This window comes from Limanda limanda, chromosome 13 (genome assembly GCF_963576545.1).
Source record: "Limanda limanda chromosome 13, fLimLim1.1, whole genome shotgun sequence".
Taxonomy (NCBI): Eukaryota; Metazoa; Chordata; class Actinopteri; order Pleuronectiformes; family Pleuronectidae; genus Limanda; species Limanda limanda.
Genome location: NC_083648.1, coordinates 13639954 through 13656008, shown reverse-complemented (window position 1 = coordinate 13656008; position 16055 = coordinate 13639954). Strand labels below are relative to the sequence as shown.

The window sequence follows — 16055 nt, the reverse complement described above, 5'->3', positions numbered from 1 at the left end:
ACAATAATTTATTTACATTAATTAACTAAGCCACACAAAGGTTATTCTCACATATAACCAAAAGGAAACTTATCAAAATATAAATAGTTAAAAGTCATATCATATATGACTTTTAACTATACATATTGTAAACACACAGGACATGTACAAGTATTGAATCATGGGTCTCTTATTTATTTTTTATGAAGAGACGTAAACATAAATTAGATCCATTCGAAAAACAATAAACAAACTCCAACAAAAAGAGTCCACTTCAGGATATGTCCCAGAAAAATAGAAATGTCAAAACTCAAATAGTCCACATCCAAAAGGGGATGAAAATAATGTTCGGATTGCAGGTGTCCTCTCAGCTCCTCCTCATCATCATCACGATCAAGAGTGATTCAGAAAGAAGTCCCTTGGGAGGTTTTGATGTGATCCTTGAAGTCAGTTGGGACATTCAACATCGAGCAGACCTGTCTGAACTTGGCCCGAAGCTTCTCCATTTCCTCCTGTAGTGTCGCAGACTGTGGATCATTGTGAGAAGAGTTTTGGATTAAACCCAAGAGAGCCTCCAGAGTTTTTATACGCTTTCTTGATTTGACATCTGTTTTATTTTGGAGAAGGCACTTCCATGTGATGGCGAACCCATAATAGAAGGAAATTTCAGTTGACAACTTGGCCCCATGAGAGGCCCCATGTCTATGGCCCTCCTGCAATCCTCTGCATTTTCCTCTTTCAAATCCCTCCTTGTAGCCCTCCCCTCGGAACCTTTCATCCGCGAGGAAAATACTGTCAAACAGCTCTTCGTGTCCGCGGCCGCCAGACATCTCCACCTTCTCAATTTCAGTCCCAAGGTTTGAAAAATGTGTTTCGAAGGTTTCCACTGCCTCTTTTTTACTTCCTCAGCTGTAGTGGTCTCGCTGTTTTGCCGGCTTCCTCCGCTCTCGCCACGCACCGCACTTCCGCTTTCTCCTCTCTCTTGCGACTCATTCTCCACCAATAAATAGGCTTGACGTCACTCTCTACGTCATCATCCGGCGACGGCTGTTAAACAACACTCCGGTGGGGGGAAGAGTCTCTCGATCCGTTACACCACACACACACACACACACAAACAAACACACACACACACACACACACACACACACACACACACACACACACACACACACACACACACACACACACACACGTATATACAGACAAACACATGCAAACACTAAAAATAAGGTTTTGTTTGATTTGCAGGTTTCTAATTGAGGTGAGGACGTGTAAATACATTATAGACCCAATGACCATCTACCAACTTAATGACCTATTGAAATGCAGTTCTCCAACACTGCAGATGCATTTAAACGCCGGTCAAACCCACACCACACCACACAGGGGTTTTCTCTCAACCAGCGCACTACAGACTGTGATTGATTTACTACTGTTTACTGCACATGGATGGTACTGCTCCACTGGAGGCTTCGACACACAAGGCTCCAACTAGTGCCTGCGCAAGAGTTACTGTGCAACTCCAGGAAGCTACTGAGAATGACGATAATTTGCAAAGAACGCACTGCTTGCTGCATTTTGATAATAATGTTTGTTTAACATACCACATGGCAGACCTGGGGAAAAATTGTGAAAATAAAAAAAAAAACTCCAGTGGATGCCTACCTTTATCCAACTTTATCTGATGCTACACTTATAGTCTAACTGAGTGTCAGAGACCCGTCCCATGCACCCTTGATAGGTGGCTGTTGAACCACCCACGCCAATGAATAATCACCATTAAAACAATTTGTCATGGAGGCTGAAACTGTACATTTTTACGCTACCTTTCAAGTCTGCACGAGACCAGTGAATCGTAAAAGCTAGATAATGGGTCGGAACATGCAACACGCTCGTATGAACACAAACACATAGAGTTCTGACAAACAATTCTCCTTTCAGATGTTTATTTTTTTGGAATGGTGAATTCTTATTACATATCAGCCAGTGTAAATACTGTATATCCTCAGGAGGGTTTTAATGTATGTAGATGCTGACCCTCACCTCTTGATTATGGAGCTAACGCGAAGTGACTTCGAGCTATCTGCATCAGGGCATGTGCTTTGGCGTATGCGTGTTCGCCAACAAAACGCTTCAATGGACACTGGTGGGCGCCTTTGACCTGAGGAGCACGTGCGACAGGCTTGCACGTCTCTGCCGCCATGAGAAAATGACTTAAACATGACACATCGTGTTCTGCACAGCTGCAGCTGGAGTGCCAGTATAGGCAGAAATATGATATGCTCTCAGACGCAACACACCCACTGTCATCGACATCCTGTCGAGGAAGGTTACAGTAAACCATTACTGAGTTACTATAAGTTCCGTTTTTAACAATGTGTACCATGACCTTATTTACATCAGTTGGGAGAAGCTTTTGGTTTTTTTTGAACGGTTTCTCTAAGGCCTTATTTATTGTTGAGTTTCTGGATGTGTCATATCAGTGTTCTGTCTACTCATTTTTTTGTCCTTCTGTGTATGAGCAGAAGTTTATAATAAAACAGATCAAGTTAACCTGAGATGCAGTCTGTGTTTCATAGGGACGGTTATGTGTTGAGAATTTCTGTATGGGAAAAACAATCTATATTAAACTCTTCAATCTGAAATCTGTTTCCTACCTTTAGTTTGTATTATGAAAAAGATGTGGCTTTAGTAAATGCATGCTCACTGGTGACATTTTCAGATTCTGATTCATTTGTATTTTTCCATTATACACGTCACAGGAGCACTTGGGAGCCAAATTCAGAACTCCTTAGATTACTTTAAAATATTGCCCAAGACACATTATTCACATAACATAATAACAGCATAAAAAGAGAGCAGCATCAGAAAATGTGGATATCAACACTCAGCTAATTTGATTATATCTGGTTTAATTTATTCCCACTATAGGCCTATATTGCACTTTTTAATCCATGCAATTTATGTGCAGTTTGACACACACACCTGCTGAGGTGCCTTGCTTAAGGGCACAATAAGATTACATGCGTATAGAACTAAGAGATGTTCTTGCTTTCTATCACTTCTCCAGGAATTCGAATACATCTTTACCATTCATGGCTCTGAACTCTGAGAAGCCTTGTGGCCTGAATCACTGAGCGATCAACAATCATCAGACATTAGGCGATGACATCAGAATTAGCACATGACGTCTCCAGAGCGTTTCTGGGATGCCACTGTCCGGCCACACACATATCTTCCCCGGGACATGATGCTGCAAAGCAACTCAACACCGCTGCAGCCTCCGCACGGTGGCGCACTTGTGCCTGACGCGCACTCTGGTGCCAGGTTCACTGACGCTCTGCAGCAGGTGCATGTGCTCAGAATACATCGGACTGATCCAAATGTTCGAGACCATGTCGCGACATTCAAGTGTCTGTTACCGATAAAGTCAAGTGCGTCACAGAACAGCTTTACTGGAACCATTTAGTTATTTAAAATTGGTCTGGCACTTTATAAGTGAGGCAAGTGCGCGTAGGCAGGAGTGGAAGAACGTTGTAATCCAGCCAACTCTCAAATAAGCAAAAAAGAGAAAGTGGTTTGTTTTTTCCTTTTCCCTTCAGGTTGTTTTATTTTGAGGTGACATTATGGGACAGCAAGGCTCTAAATCCTCCATGGAAGCGAGAGTGATTTTCCACCGCGTTGGCTCAGAGGACCTGTATCACAGAACCGACTCTGTGGTTCACATCCAGAAGAAGTGGACCGGTCAGTCGGTCTCTCCTCGCTCCACCGCCCGGGCTCTGGAGAAGTCAGCACCTCCTCCGTGGCCCCTGCAGAGCCGCCGGGACGCAGCCGGCCTGGTGTACGTGATGGACAACCCCACCGGCGGCGTGTGGGTCAAGCCGGGACAGAACTGGACCAGATCTTGATGGATTGGTTTTTAAAAAATGAAGTGGAATTAAAACGGAATTCATGGATGGGGGTAAAGTCAAGCACCCCCATGGTTGGATGCACCGTGTGCGTCATTCCGCTTTGGCGAAGTGGGATGCGGATGACTTCAGCTCCTGTGCTGTTGCGCCTCCACGAGTTGAGGTGGATTTAAATCGTCTCTGCGACATGGAAGAGTTGTCGGACTGACCCCTGGGAATCACTGATTTAGTCTGATGGCTCATTGTTGGACTGGAAGAAGACGAGGAGAGGCACCGTGCGTCATGCGTCATGCCTTGTTTGAAACATGCGTTAATAGGAGTGAAAACACAATGTATTTTCAGATTTATGTGGACGAGATCAAATAAAAGATGTGGAGTTGGTATCGGCAGATGTTTAGGCCCATACTTCTGAGTGTATCGAGCAAACCAATCTGCTATGTAAACCAACCAGTGGTTTGTAAACAGTCCACTTTGATGACTGTGTGAACAACTTTTATTTATTTTCCATACACCGTCTTATTTGACTCAACCTTCGTTTGTACGATTCATTTTATACTTGCATTTTTTTATTTGTATTACATTTGAACAGATTTGTGCAATAATGATGGTAGTTTGAATGCCATAACCTGGGGTCAGATCAAGTTTATACGTCATCTTTGAATGTGTTACAGTAACTTGAGCCGGTCACAACAGCAGTTGTCTATGGCTCAATTTGTTTGTGAGAAAGCCTAAGAATGTTTTAGAGAAAAGAGGGGGTGAGTCTTGGGGAATGACATCAATCTCTCAGGGGGATCTGAGGACGAGTGTTTGTTTGTTGAAATGCACATTTAGAGACTTTAAATCTCACTTTATCCATTTATTTATTTATTGTAGAGACCAGCACAACTTCTCTTAAGCTGCGTTTCTTTCTTTGTGGGGGAAGTCATTGTTCATTGCTGTAACTGTGAATCGTATTTACCTGTCACTCACACTGATGCTGACAATTAAAATCATGGAACCGAGATGTGAAACTACTAATGACTGTATCTCATACTTGTGCTCCTTGGTCAAGAGAAAGAAAAGACCATATTTAACGTTTATTAATTTCGACTTAGAAGTATTTTTGATGCAGTGGTTTCATTTCATAACAACTTTTGGTTTGCAGCTAATCATATCCAATCCAAATCATTGTGTTTATATAATTTCAATGTGCTTTTAGTAGCAGAATATGTAGACTATCTCAGGCAAATGTCAAACATTTTATAATCTCTGCATCGAGAACATGTTGGTTTTACAGTGGCAATTAAAGCACATACAATCCAAGAATATCCTCAGGTGTAAACTTTGCCCTCTGGTGTGTCGCCTTATCTGTGCGCACCAGAGTTATGAGCAGCGTGGAACTAATGGCTCATCTATTAAACTCCGGGCAACACACTAAGCAAACATTGCGTCAAAGGAGAACTGTGAAGGGGAAGATGCGACTGTCCCACTCAAATTGATTGTCTTCACCTCTCCACGTCGCCATGGGTCTTCGAGGATCCAAGCTACCCGAGGTCCAAGTCCTCCTGCTGGGCCTGGACAACGCCGGGAAGTCGACGCTCCTCTACAAACTGAAGCACGACGCGTGTGTCAGCACCGTGCCCACTATCGGCTTCAACGTGGAAATGCTGGAGACGAGAAAGAGTGGGAAGAACATCGCCCTGATCCTGTGGGATGTGGGGGGTCAGTGGAAGATGCGGGAGCACTGGAGGAGCTTCCACCAGGACGCAGGGGCCGTGGTGTTCGTCGTGGACAGCTCGGACAGGACGCGTCTGGAGGAGGCGCGCAGGGAGCTGGACAGGACGCTGAGGAGCGAGCAGCTGACGGGACGTCCTCTCATTCTGTTCGCCAACAAACAGGACGTGAACGGAGCTCTGACCGTCACGGAAATCAAGGACAAGTTCAACCTGGGGAAGATGTGTCACGGGCGGGACTGGTTCGTCCAACCTTGCTCGGCGTCCACGGGAGTGGGAGTCCAAGAGGCCTTCAGACGAGTGGTCCAACTAGTCAAATTCCCATCAGAACCCGGGGCGATGAAAGACAACATCAAGGATAAAGTGCACTACCTCAAAGCAAGCAGCAGACATTGAGTTGTATTTATTTAAATGTGTTAATTGTGTTTTACATTGAAAGTCCTCTATGTCAAAGGCAAATGATATTTAAAGAGATGTGACATTTTGCTTCAGTCTGTAAATAAGAACAATCGCCCGCCAATAAACTGAACAAAGAAGAAGTCATAAATAAGAGTCGCAAGTGCAACTATAGACTTTTGCAATAAACATTGATTAAAATAAAAGGCTATTGTTATGGTATCATGGACACCACACGAAACAAAATACGCCATGATGTATCAAAACAACTGTCGAGTACGACAAGGAGTGGTTTTCACTGGTGTGTCCATATCTTCTTTCAATAATTAAACAGACTTCGATTATCTCATGTTGCTTCCTGCAAGTACATTACACACTTAAGTTCGTGGTAGGTATCTCACTAATCAGTTCAGGCCTATATTGAAAAAGATAGTGAATCAAAGTGAATCAGAAACACGTTTTTAAGTTCGGGTTTGGTCCTTGTTGTTGATCTTTTCATGTTGACAATGGAGCCTTTTCATGGTTATCTATTATATGCAGCTATAAATATTGGAAGATCCTATAAGGTTTAACCCATTAGGGTTTCTGTCAAGGATCCACCAGTTCCACCAGTCACCAAATAAAAAGTTACTATTTCAGTTTTTATTAAGGTGCATAACCAAAGGGAGCTGGCACCCCAAGCTTGGTCTGATTTATGGTTTATTGATATTTATGAAACATTATATCTATCAACATTTTAAGCTATTGCACCAATAAAGGAAGATTTGCCAAAAATGAAGCCAAACATGAACACTCGGTTGGACACCTTGCCTGGAACAATGAAGGATACAATATTACGTCAAATAAAATTCTTACACAGCGTCAGACTGAAGGCAAATACCAGACAACGTCCTTGGAGGTTTTGGTTCCTATATATCCACATTGATTATATAAAATACTATTCAAATGTGTAGTACTGTATAATCCACTTGGTCCTCGTCATGTGGCCTTTCCCAGAGAAGTCTGTGGCCGTCCTCTCCTCCGATCATCCCGCAGCGTCTCTTCATATGTCGGCAGACCTTTGCATTCCTCGTACGTGGGCAGCTGGGCAGCTGCTGGAGCTGGACCCATGGAGCTGTCCGGGGCGCAGCCCTCTATGAGCGGTTCTTGGGATGTAGTCCCCGTTGGGTGCCCGGCGGGTGGCGGGGTGACCTGACTGGATCTGGTACACAACACCCTCTGGATAAAGTATCCCACAGCAAAGAGAAGAAGCAAAATGAGAACCCCGGAAAGTTTCCGTGTGACCATGGCGATGCTGTAGTAAGTATTCACGGATTGTTTGCAACAGGTGGAGCCGGTGGTGTCGTTCCCCGGCGGGCAGCAGACCTGGTCGTCCCGGCAAATGTTCAGTCCGCATCTTAAGATGGAATAAACAACCGTGCGAAGGAGAAAGCAAACAGTGAACGTCACCATCAATTGGCATCGGTGGAAAAACATCGCTGGTTTGTTCAAAACGAGAAGGAAATGATCCAGCGAGGCTTGGCAGAGACGTTTGGGATAAACAGGATGCTGTCGAGACGAGTCACTTGAAGATAGTTCGCTGGAAGATGCGCTGGATGGAAGGCTGACGCAGAGCCACCAGTAGCGCCCCAGCATGACCACAGGAAGCACAAACAGGGAACAAATAAGGGAAACGAACACATTGAATAGTCCACACCGAGTGTTCGCAAAAGCACAGTGAGCTGAATATGCACCGTCTTTGCAATGTACACATACATACTCTAACAAGCTTGGTATTAACTCCTAAGTGTACTTCAGTTTTCCCAGGACTCGTATGCACTTAGCAGGCATAATGATGCCGTCAAGCAAGTCGTAAACACAGTAGGTTATTACATCCAGTGGCTTATTATGTGACAGGCGCCCAGGAAATTGCTTAGTCGCGGGGGACGCTCTGACAAATGACCCCTGATTGATTCTAAGACAGGAGGGGACATTAAAAGGCCTCGTTGTTTCTTGGAATAGAAAACAACGAGGGGCACTGTCCGTGGTGCTGACACAACTAAACTTAAAATGTTCCACCTGGCAACAGCACAAAGATCCATTTCCACTTGCAATATTAATACTGCTTAATGTGGATCAGGAGGTCAAGTCAGCTCAGCACTTAAAAGCTTGCAATGTTTGGGTTCACGTCCATGTCGGATGATTAATAGCCTTCATATGATTCTATAAGTGCAAAGTGCTGCCCCTGTATCCGAGGGCTTTTGCTGAGACCTATAGCTAGACTACAGCAACACATTTAAACCAGCAGTTTTACAGCACATTCTTAACTCGAAACTCTTTATTTAAACTAACAACTGAGGGAAGCAACAAAGATACTCGAAAAGGATACTTTTGATAGAATAGCAGCAGTAGGGCTTTATTTCAAAGAAATTGGTCTGATTTTACTGGATGTGGCAAGCAAAGCAAGCATTTTAGAACCCATTATATATTCCTCACAATGATTAATCAATTATACGACTACATGAGTAGGCTGTGGGTGGTAATGGAGGGAAGTACTCCCTAATAGCATGTCCACTGTTCTGTTCAAAATATCCTGTACTGTGTTGGGTGAATATACACGGTGACGTCTGGATGTTTCACACAAACACACGACGCATCCCTCTGCTGCTCGGGCCTAATGAGTCTGAGTGCTCAAAATCCAATACAAATTAAATTGTTTGCTGAGGCCATATCGAGTTCTTGGCCATGAACTACAGGATGTTGAATTTTGTAAAGATCAAATATCACATCATGGAGAAAATGATCGTGTTCTCACACGAGGCAGATAAAAGAAAAAGCACCAGGTCGATGTGGTAAAACAGTTATTCAAAACAAAAAAAAGGGTTTAACATTTTTACAGAAAACACAACTGGAACAAAAATACAGTTTGAAGTACATAAAAGTGGTGAGATTGGAAATTCTTGAAAGAAAAGTTCCCAGGAAAAATGATTTCAAGTCAGGTGACAGTAAAATATGATGCGTGTCCCGTTCACAGCAGCGGAATTAATGTTCCAGTGTACCACCCTCGGTGTCAGGAGGTCTTGTTTAGTGAAACAGTTCTTGAATTTGTTGGACTTGATACATATTTTCTGGATGGGAGCACAGTGAGGGGTCCCAGTTGTAGAGTTCTTTCTGGAAAACGAATCACATTAGGGGTCATTAAAAACGTGAAAGGCTTTTTTAGCTGCACTGAAAGTTAAATGAACAATTTAAAACCAAACCACCTAATGGAGTAATTCACTCTTGAAATTAAAACATTTGTGTTGTCGAACAATCACTTAGATGTCACCGTTTAGTTTGTATCAAGGGTCCATAGGGGATATGTATTTTTGGCGGCGAGGAAAACGGATTGAGTCTTTATGTGAGATGTAAATGGTACACAAGTTTGAATTACTTTTATATATTGATTGAAAAGTTAATTAGTATGCGTAATATCTGTTGTACCCACCTGCTTTCTGCTCTGTTCCTCTCCATTAATCTAGCAGAGCATTGAAGAGGTTTGTTGTGTGGCCTCAGGCGCATGTAAGTGGCTGGAGGTTGTCCGGGTATGTTCTGCACTGAACCTTCCTGTGGAATCATGTTGGACTAGGCTTGGGAGCTGGGGATAGTGTCGGGGGTCTCTGTGAGTGGAGGCTCCTCGATCCGGTGGGAGATATCGCAGCTTCTACATTCCTGGTCATTCCCATCAACCGACCTCCATCTGGACAAGGAGGACATTTTCTAATTAGATTATACTGTGACACTTAACTGACCATAGTTAACTTTGAAAATCAAAAGTATAACAGATTACCTGTTGTCAATCAAAGAGCAGGCCCTGTTTTGTGCGCTGACAGTTGATGTGACAGGAACAGCCTTCACGTAGCAGGTTATGTAGACCTATGGGAGCGACATTAGTGTGGAGTACAGTAAAACTATTCTTACAGGCATCAAATGGATATTTGCTGCCAAAAACCAATACAATTAATGTAACTGGTGATCACTTCTTCAAATGTAAAAAAAAAATATTTTTCGTTTGTATTCGGCTGCAATGCTAATGAGCAAGGGCAGGAAATGTGGCAAGTGTATACATCCCAGTCAGGAAATGAGGAAGGTGTAGTTACATTCAAGGAAATAAGGGGATTATTTTTCATGACAAACCTTTTAAATATGTAACTTTGAGAAACAAAGAAAAGTTTTAGGGAGGGGGGGGGTATTAAACTACTGGAGTGAGACTTTGATAGAACAACAGACAGGAAAAGTATCCAACCTGGTTGCTGGGCTCTTGGTAGAACTTGAAGGCATCCAGCTGAAATCTCAGCTGATGCTCATTAGCTCTTGGTAGGAAATGGGAGCTGGAGTTTGTCAGGTAAGCGTCAGTAAAGCACCTGTAGTAGAAGCAAAGGAAAATAAAAAGTTAAAATGCTGTTGACTTAAACTGCAATCATGTATTTAATGGGTGAACTGTGGTCACGGCACTCACCCATAATGATCAACAAAGCCATATTTTATTTTGGCCTCTGCATCAGGAGTTGCTGTGGCAACACATTGGTCAACATAGACTCGCAGGGGCATGTGGTTACCAAGGCTGGCCGAGACTTCAAAGTGAATGGGGTCAGCCAGAAAATAGGAGTAAGATGCCCTCTCAAACTGACAGTCATCTAAAATAATATAAAATGGCAAACTGTGTCATTCAAAGTGAAGCATCTCTCATACAAATGTTTCATGAGATACTTCCGACGGACATCCTCATTTTACCAGTCAAGATTCGCAGATTGAAAGCGATCTGGTCCTCAGCCGAGGTCGTGGAGACGAGAGGAATCCAGGTGGGCTGCAGAGAAATGCTATCCAGAGCATACCTCCTGGAAATAGACAAGTTAACCCATTTTCTTAGGATTCAGTCTCAGCAACAAACTGCCTCCAACCCATAGTGTCTAAATGTGCTTACTTTTCATAATGACATTCAACTGGAATTGTTGCAGCATCCAATCGATGCAAACCTTCAGGGGAAGGTTCAGGGGAGTAGACAAGGATAGTAGAATATATGATCTTCTCTTTGGTAAACTGGAAAAGAATAGAGTTCATTTTATTAGAATTTTCTACTCTGCAACATTACGTTTAATTACCTGAACACTGACTGGTAATTTTATCAGCTGCTGATTCTAAAGTGTCTGAAATATACAGCTGGGCAACAGGTAATATAAATAATGAAAATTCCTCCAGAATACGTACATTTTCAACACTTTCTAACTTTCTGCAAATTTTGGTAAGAATTTGAGCATGTAAAAGCCCTCAAAAAGCCAATTAATTTGCCTGAAAAAAAATAAAATGATAATCCTTACAATTTCAATAGGGCCACACGTCTGTCAGTGCCTGTCCGGGCCCTAATTATCATCAATAGCAACATATGAGAACCTCAATATATATTAATATTGTTTATCGTTACAATTATCAATAGTTCCTAATCAGAATTTTTATCTTGATGTTAATAAAAGTGTCAGTGGCTAATTACACCCACACTTGGATGTCCAGAAACACAGCACGAAGCTTACTGAGAGTTTTGTGCCACAGTCCATGAGATGGGCCCGGATGGTGAATTCAGCCTCTCCTGACGGGGCCGCGCTACACGCACTGTACTCGGCTGCTGGGTCCGAACCAAGCCGCAGGTGTCTGCCGTCCACCTGGAGACCCGTGTCAAACAAGTCCGCCTGCACCACGACCTCCATGGAGTCCGGGTGGCACCGGAGCACCACAGGCCGAGGCCTCGCTCCGAGCTCCGGGCTCTGCTGCTGCTGCTGCTGTCGGGTGTAGCTGGGTGTCCAGGTGGGGTTAGTTGTCCAGGTGTAGCTGGGTGTCCAGGTGGGGCTGGTGTTCTGCACCAACCGGCTCTGTGTGAGTGTGGAGACTGAGATGAGGACCACGATGATCCACCAGGGAGACGAGGCAGTGGTTGTCCGCAGGTTTGGCTCCATCCTCGGGCTCGAACGCTCTGGAAGACAAGCGCTCACACACGAGCTCGGGTTTAAGTCACTTCCCCTGATTGAGCTGAGCCACTCACACACACCTGGTCTGGTCTGAGCCACCAAGCACACAGGAAACTGCACATCAATATGACTGTGTTAGTTGATTCAGCAGACAGCAAAGTTATTCATTCATGTTTATATACATCTATAATATTATACAGGCTACACGTGACTGTTTATACCGTTTGTTTATATTGTGGTTCTTTGGTTGATCTACATGTGGTGTGTGCTGTTTTCCACTAGATGTCACTGTAACTGTTTATCAGTTCATTCTGTTCTCACTTTATATGTAGGTCAACGTGTGTGAGGATGAGTCACAAAGAGACAAATGTCTGTTGGCCTGATCTGAGCCTTTTGGACTAAGATAAGATCAAATAAGGTATGCTTTGGTAAATTAAGGTAAGGTAATATTCATTTGATTGATTCCAGGAAAGTTCACTTGTCACAGTATAGCAGATTGTCAGAATTAGGTAAACAAGAGATCAATTAAAGGTATAAAATACAATAGACCAGAAAAAAGAAATATAATTCAATAATAATACAGTGAAAATATATTTTTATCAAGTAGGTTGATTTCAACAAAGAACTCATCAAGTAGGTATAATTTCTTTGTTGAAAAAATAACAAATATATCATCCCTCTGTTAATCGAACTAAACTTGATTTAACTTAGCTTATTAACTTAATAACATTTTAACTTGTATGATAGGCTTTCTGAAATACCAGTGACAGTGTGGTAACATCCCAGAATGGTGCTATTACATTTTTTTTCCCCTCCAAATGTATCAGATTCAAAAATACTTAATTGATCCCCAGGGGAAAATTGGGTTTTGTTACAGTTGCTCCAGCCAACAATAGCAATATATAAAGATCAAGACATTAACAACGAATAGAAAAAAAACTTATGAGTGTAAATAAACAAAAGGTTTTATAAAACATGTGCATTATAATACGATATATAAAAGACGCTGAATAAGAATATGTAAACATACAGACTATACAATATTACAGTATTTACATTAGAAGATCATGTATTGTATATGTGTCTTTGTGTGGGATTCTGATCCACCACTTCAGGAAATGGTGTCATCTGTTTTCTGTGGTAACAACGTCAGAGGTCGCTCTCAACCTCATGCAGCCACAAATGTCAGTTGTGCTCCTGGTTTTCACTTTTGGTAAGGTTTTATGAATACCTCACACTGCTTACACACACTTTCAAAACATTGTTCTCAGCCATACAAAATAACAATGTTTTACTTTCATCTTGCAGTACTTGACGTAGCTGACACTTACTATATTTACTGTGACTGACTCTCAATTCCTTCTGTATATACAATTATTTTTTACTAACGTTATTTACCTGATAGTAAGTTATATACTATTAATTGAATAATATAATATTGAATAATAAATATTATATATCCACTAAATATCAAATAAATATACTGCATTATTTGTATGATCCCTTTTTTCCCTTTTATAACAATAACATTAGAAGCAGCGTTAAGAGGCTTTCCAATAAATTATTATAAAAATCACTACGACTTAAAAGTCCTGTGCAACACACAACTTTGTAGTTACTATTTTTGCACTTTGGCCTGTGAGAAACACCATTTTGTTCAGCTGTTTAATTTGTATGGGGATGAATGACAGTAAAAGTTAACCTTCACTTGAACTTGTTGATAATCATCAGTGGGTTTTCAAAATGAACAATAACACCCTCCTGCATTTTGTTGGTGCTTAATGATTCTCAGAAGACTTAGATGCTCGGGTTGAGTTGAAACCAGTTAAATACACTCGGTACGCTCTCAATGTCTAGTAGCAAAAAAAGAAAATCAAATCTTAAGGAATTCAGGATCATTAAAATTGGTTCTTTCCTTCTAAACACACATATTATATTTTTGTTTATCAGTTGTACTTAAACGAAGTAAAGCCGGATAACTCAATGTGAACAATACTTTCTGTGACGATGTAACTAAAATTTTCTCAAAGTGAAACATCTCCTGGAATTGAAGTAAAAATATTGAACAAATGAACGAGACAGCAGCAGGATTTATGCAAGAAAACAATTTTTATTTCATGATTCTCAGAACCAAGTGAATACCAACAATAAATAGTTGAAAATAAATAGCCCAACATTTTTATAAATAGTATAAAATCTGTTTATACACTTTCTAAAAAAAGTACTTTAACACATCATCTTGATGTAAGATATAAATTAAACAATTAGATAAGAAAATAAATAGGCACTTTTAAGAAGTTATAGTATTTTCTCTCACAACTAAAATGGGACACAATCTATTACTGTAGCTTATGTAACTAAAGTGGTCCTGTGTGTAGCTTTTTGAAACTCTCATTGTGTCAAAGCACTACAGAGAATTTATTTAGTGTGTTCCCCGGAGTTCATGTACCCGAGGGCCCTGTTGATAGTGATGGTGCGGACGTGGAAGCCCTTCAGCACTTTGCAGAGGCTCAGTCTTTCATCGAAGGTGCTCGGACTGTCAGTAGGAGCCTTGATGAAGGATGACAAGGAAGGATTTTTACAGTTATACAATATAAACATGTTATTTCAACAAGTCTGCGTCAGTGAAAAGCATCACTTACCTGTTTTGAGGCCAAGTCTGTGGACAGAGACCACGGGAAGCAGTTCTGTTTGGAGCAAAGGATTCACGTTTATCACTTAACTGTGTGACAAATAGGACAAGAGCTGCTGTTGTGAGGATTAGCACTGTGGAGATTCAACTTGAAACCTCTCGGTTGTAGCATCTCTAAACTATATTTCCTTGTAACTTTTCACATGAAATCTAATTAAAAACAGATCTGAGCAGAATGGGACGTGGTGCTAAAATACTACAGGTTGAGTTACCTCCATGAGGACTCTGAGCTGAACAGTTAGCTCAAGCAAACCCTTCGGATGAGCTGCGAGAAATTTGTAGTAGTGACGCAAATCCTCCCCGATGTTTTCCAGACATGATTTCTAGCAAAACAAGACAACGTGTTGTAACAAACAATATAATAATCATAATCATAATAATCACAATCATTATAACACTTAATAATCATTATAACATCATGTAGAAATAATATATTTTACTTTTTAATTAAGGATGGGAATAGGTTAAGTTATTCTTAAAGTAGCACAACTTGACCTACCTGATCAAACTCTGCTTTAGTGGTTCCAGTGCATGTTGATCCCTGTGGAACAATCAGAGTTCATTTTAATTATTGCATTAAAATGTACAGGCAAAGCTACCGAATATTTACCAAAAGTGAATTGTATTGGGACATAATACAGCGTTACACAAGCAGCAACACTTTGGAATATTGTACTGTTATTTGTTTTACTATCATGGTTTTGATTTCAGAATATTCTTTTTGTTTTATAGAGCTTTCATCATGTACCTTTGGTGCACACACAGATGGTGTATCAGTCGCCATGTTCAGCTCCACACCACGCTTTGAGCATTCAGTCCCATTGAACAGGTCCTTTTAAGACAAGGAAAGAGCTGTTTCGTTAAATCTGTGAATTAAAGATAATGATACAGAAATGAATCTTCATTCAGCTTCATGTGCGTACCTGTGCAAGAACATCAGTGATGTTCAGTAGCAGCGTCCGTGCATGTGAGACGCAGGAGTCGGTCACCGGTCCTTTACCCATCATCGGCAGAGACTGGCCGACGTGCCACAGAGGACAGCTGAGCACGAGGAGCAGGAGTGCAGCAGGGATGTCTGTCAAGAAGAGAGAAAACTGATGTTATTAATTAAATCTTGAATTTGTAAAGCCTTGTTCAGTCTGTGGATATTCTACTCACAGAGCTTGGTGATCGGCATGTTTTCTACAACTGTGACTTTGAATGAACTGAGATGTTGTTGATGGTGTTATATACTCAGGATGATGTAGGGATTTCCCTCACATTTAAGCAGCACATTCACACCCTACTGTAAATGAAAGAGCAAAGTCAAGGCTGTGTCATTTTCTTTTCCCCCACACTATACCACCAAGCGCTTCGATGAAACTGGAATTACCACAGCCGCTACATC

General features: G+C 41.6%; 2 protein-coding genes and 1 pseudogene across 2 annotated transcripts; 1 reads left to right on the top strand and 2 right to left on the bottom strand.

The window, feature by feature from the left end:
• Nucleotides 1-5280: 5280 nt before the first annotated feature.
• Nucleotides 5281-6204, top strand: arl14 (ADP-ribosylation factor-like 14). Its single transcript, XM_061084023.1, has one exon. The coding sequence runs from the start codon at nt 5393-5395 to the stop codon at nt 5996-5998; it is 606 nt and encodes a 201-aa protein (XP_060940006.1). The 5' UTR covers nt 5281-5392; the 3' UTR covers nt 5999-6204.
• A 2843-nt stretch (nt 6205-9047) lies between these two features.
• Nucleotides 9048-11964, bottom strand: LOC133017497 (zona pellucida sperm-binding protein 3-like; annotated as a pseudogene).
• A 2430-nt stretch (nt 11965-14394) lies between these two features.
• zmp:0000001127 (interleukin-12 subunit alpha) lies at nt 14395-15845 on the bottom strand. The gene is made up of 7 exons (XM_061083605.1): nt 15827-15845; nt 15592-15743; nt 15417-15500; nt 15168-15209; nt 14881-14991; nt 14619-14663; nt 14395-14526 (listed from the first exon to the last, which is right to left on the bottom strand). Exons 1-7 carry the CDS (start codon nt 15843-15845, stop codon nt 14395-14397), a joined length of 585 nt encoding a protein of 194 aa, XP_060939588.1.
• Between the last annotated feature and the right edge of the window lie 210 nt (nt 15846-16055).

Excerpts from the sequence above, each read along its gene's own strand:
- arl14 (XM_061084023.1), top strand. The coding sequence starts at position 5,393 with ATGGGTCTTCGAGGATCCAAGCTACCCGAGGTCCAAGTCCTCCTGCTG.
- zmp:0000001127 (XM_061083605.1), bottom strand. Across the intron at positions 14,992-15,167 it reads CTAAAGCAGAGTTTGATCAG|AAATCATGTCTGGAAAACAT; the intron begins GTAGGTCAAGTT and ends TTGTTTTGCTAG. Across the intron at positions 14,664-14,880 it reads AGCTCAGAGTCCTCATGGAG|AACTGCTTCCCGTGGTCTCT; the intron begins GTAACTCAACCT and ends TGCTCCAAACAG.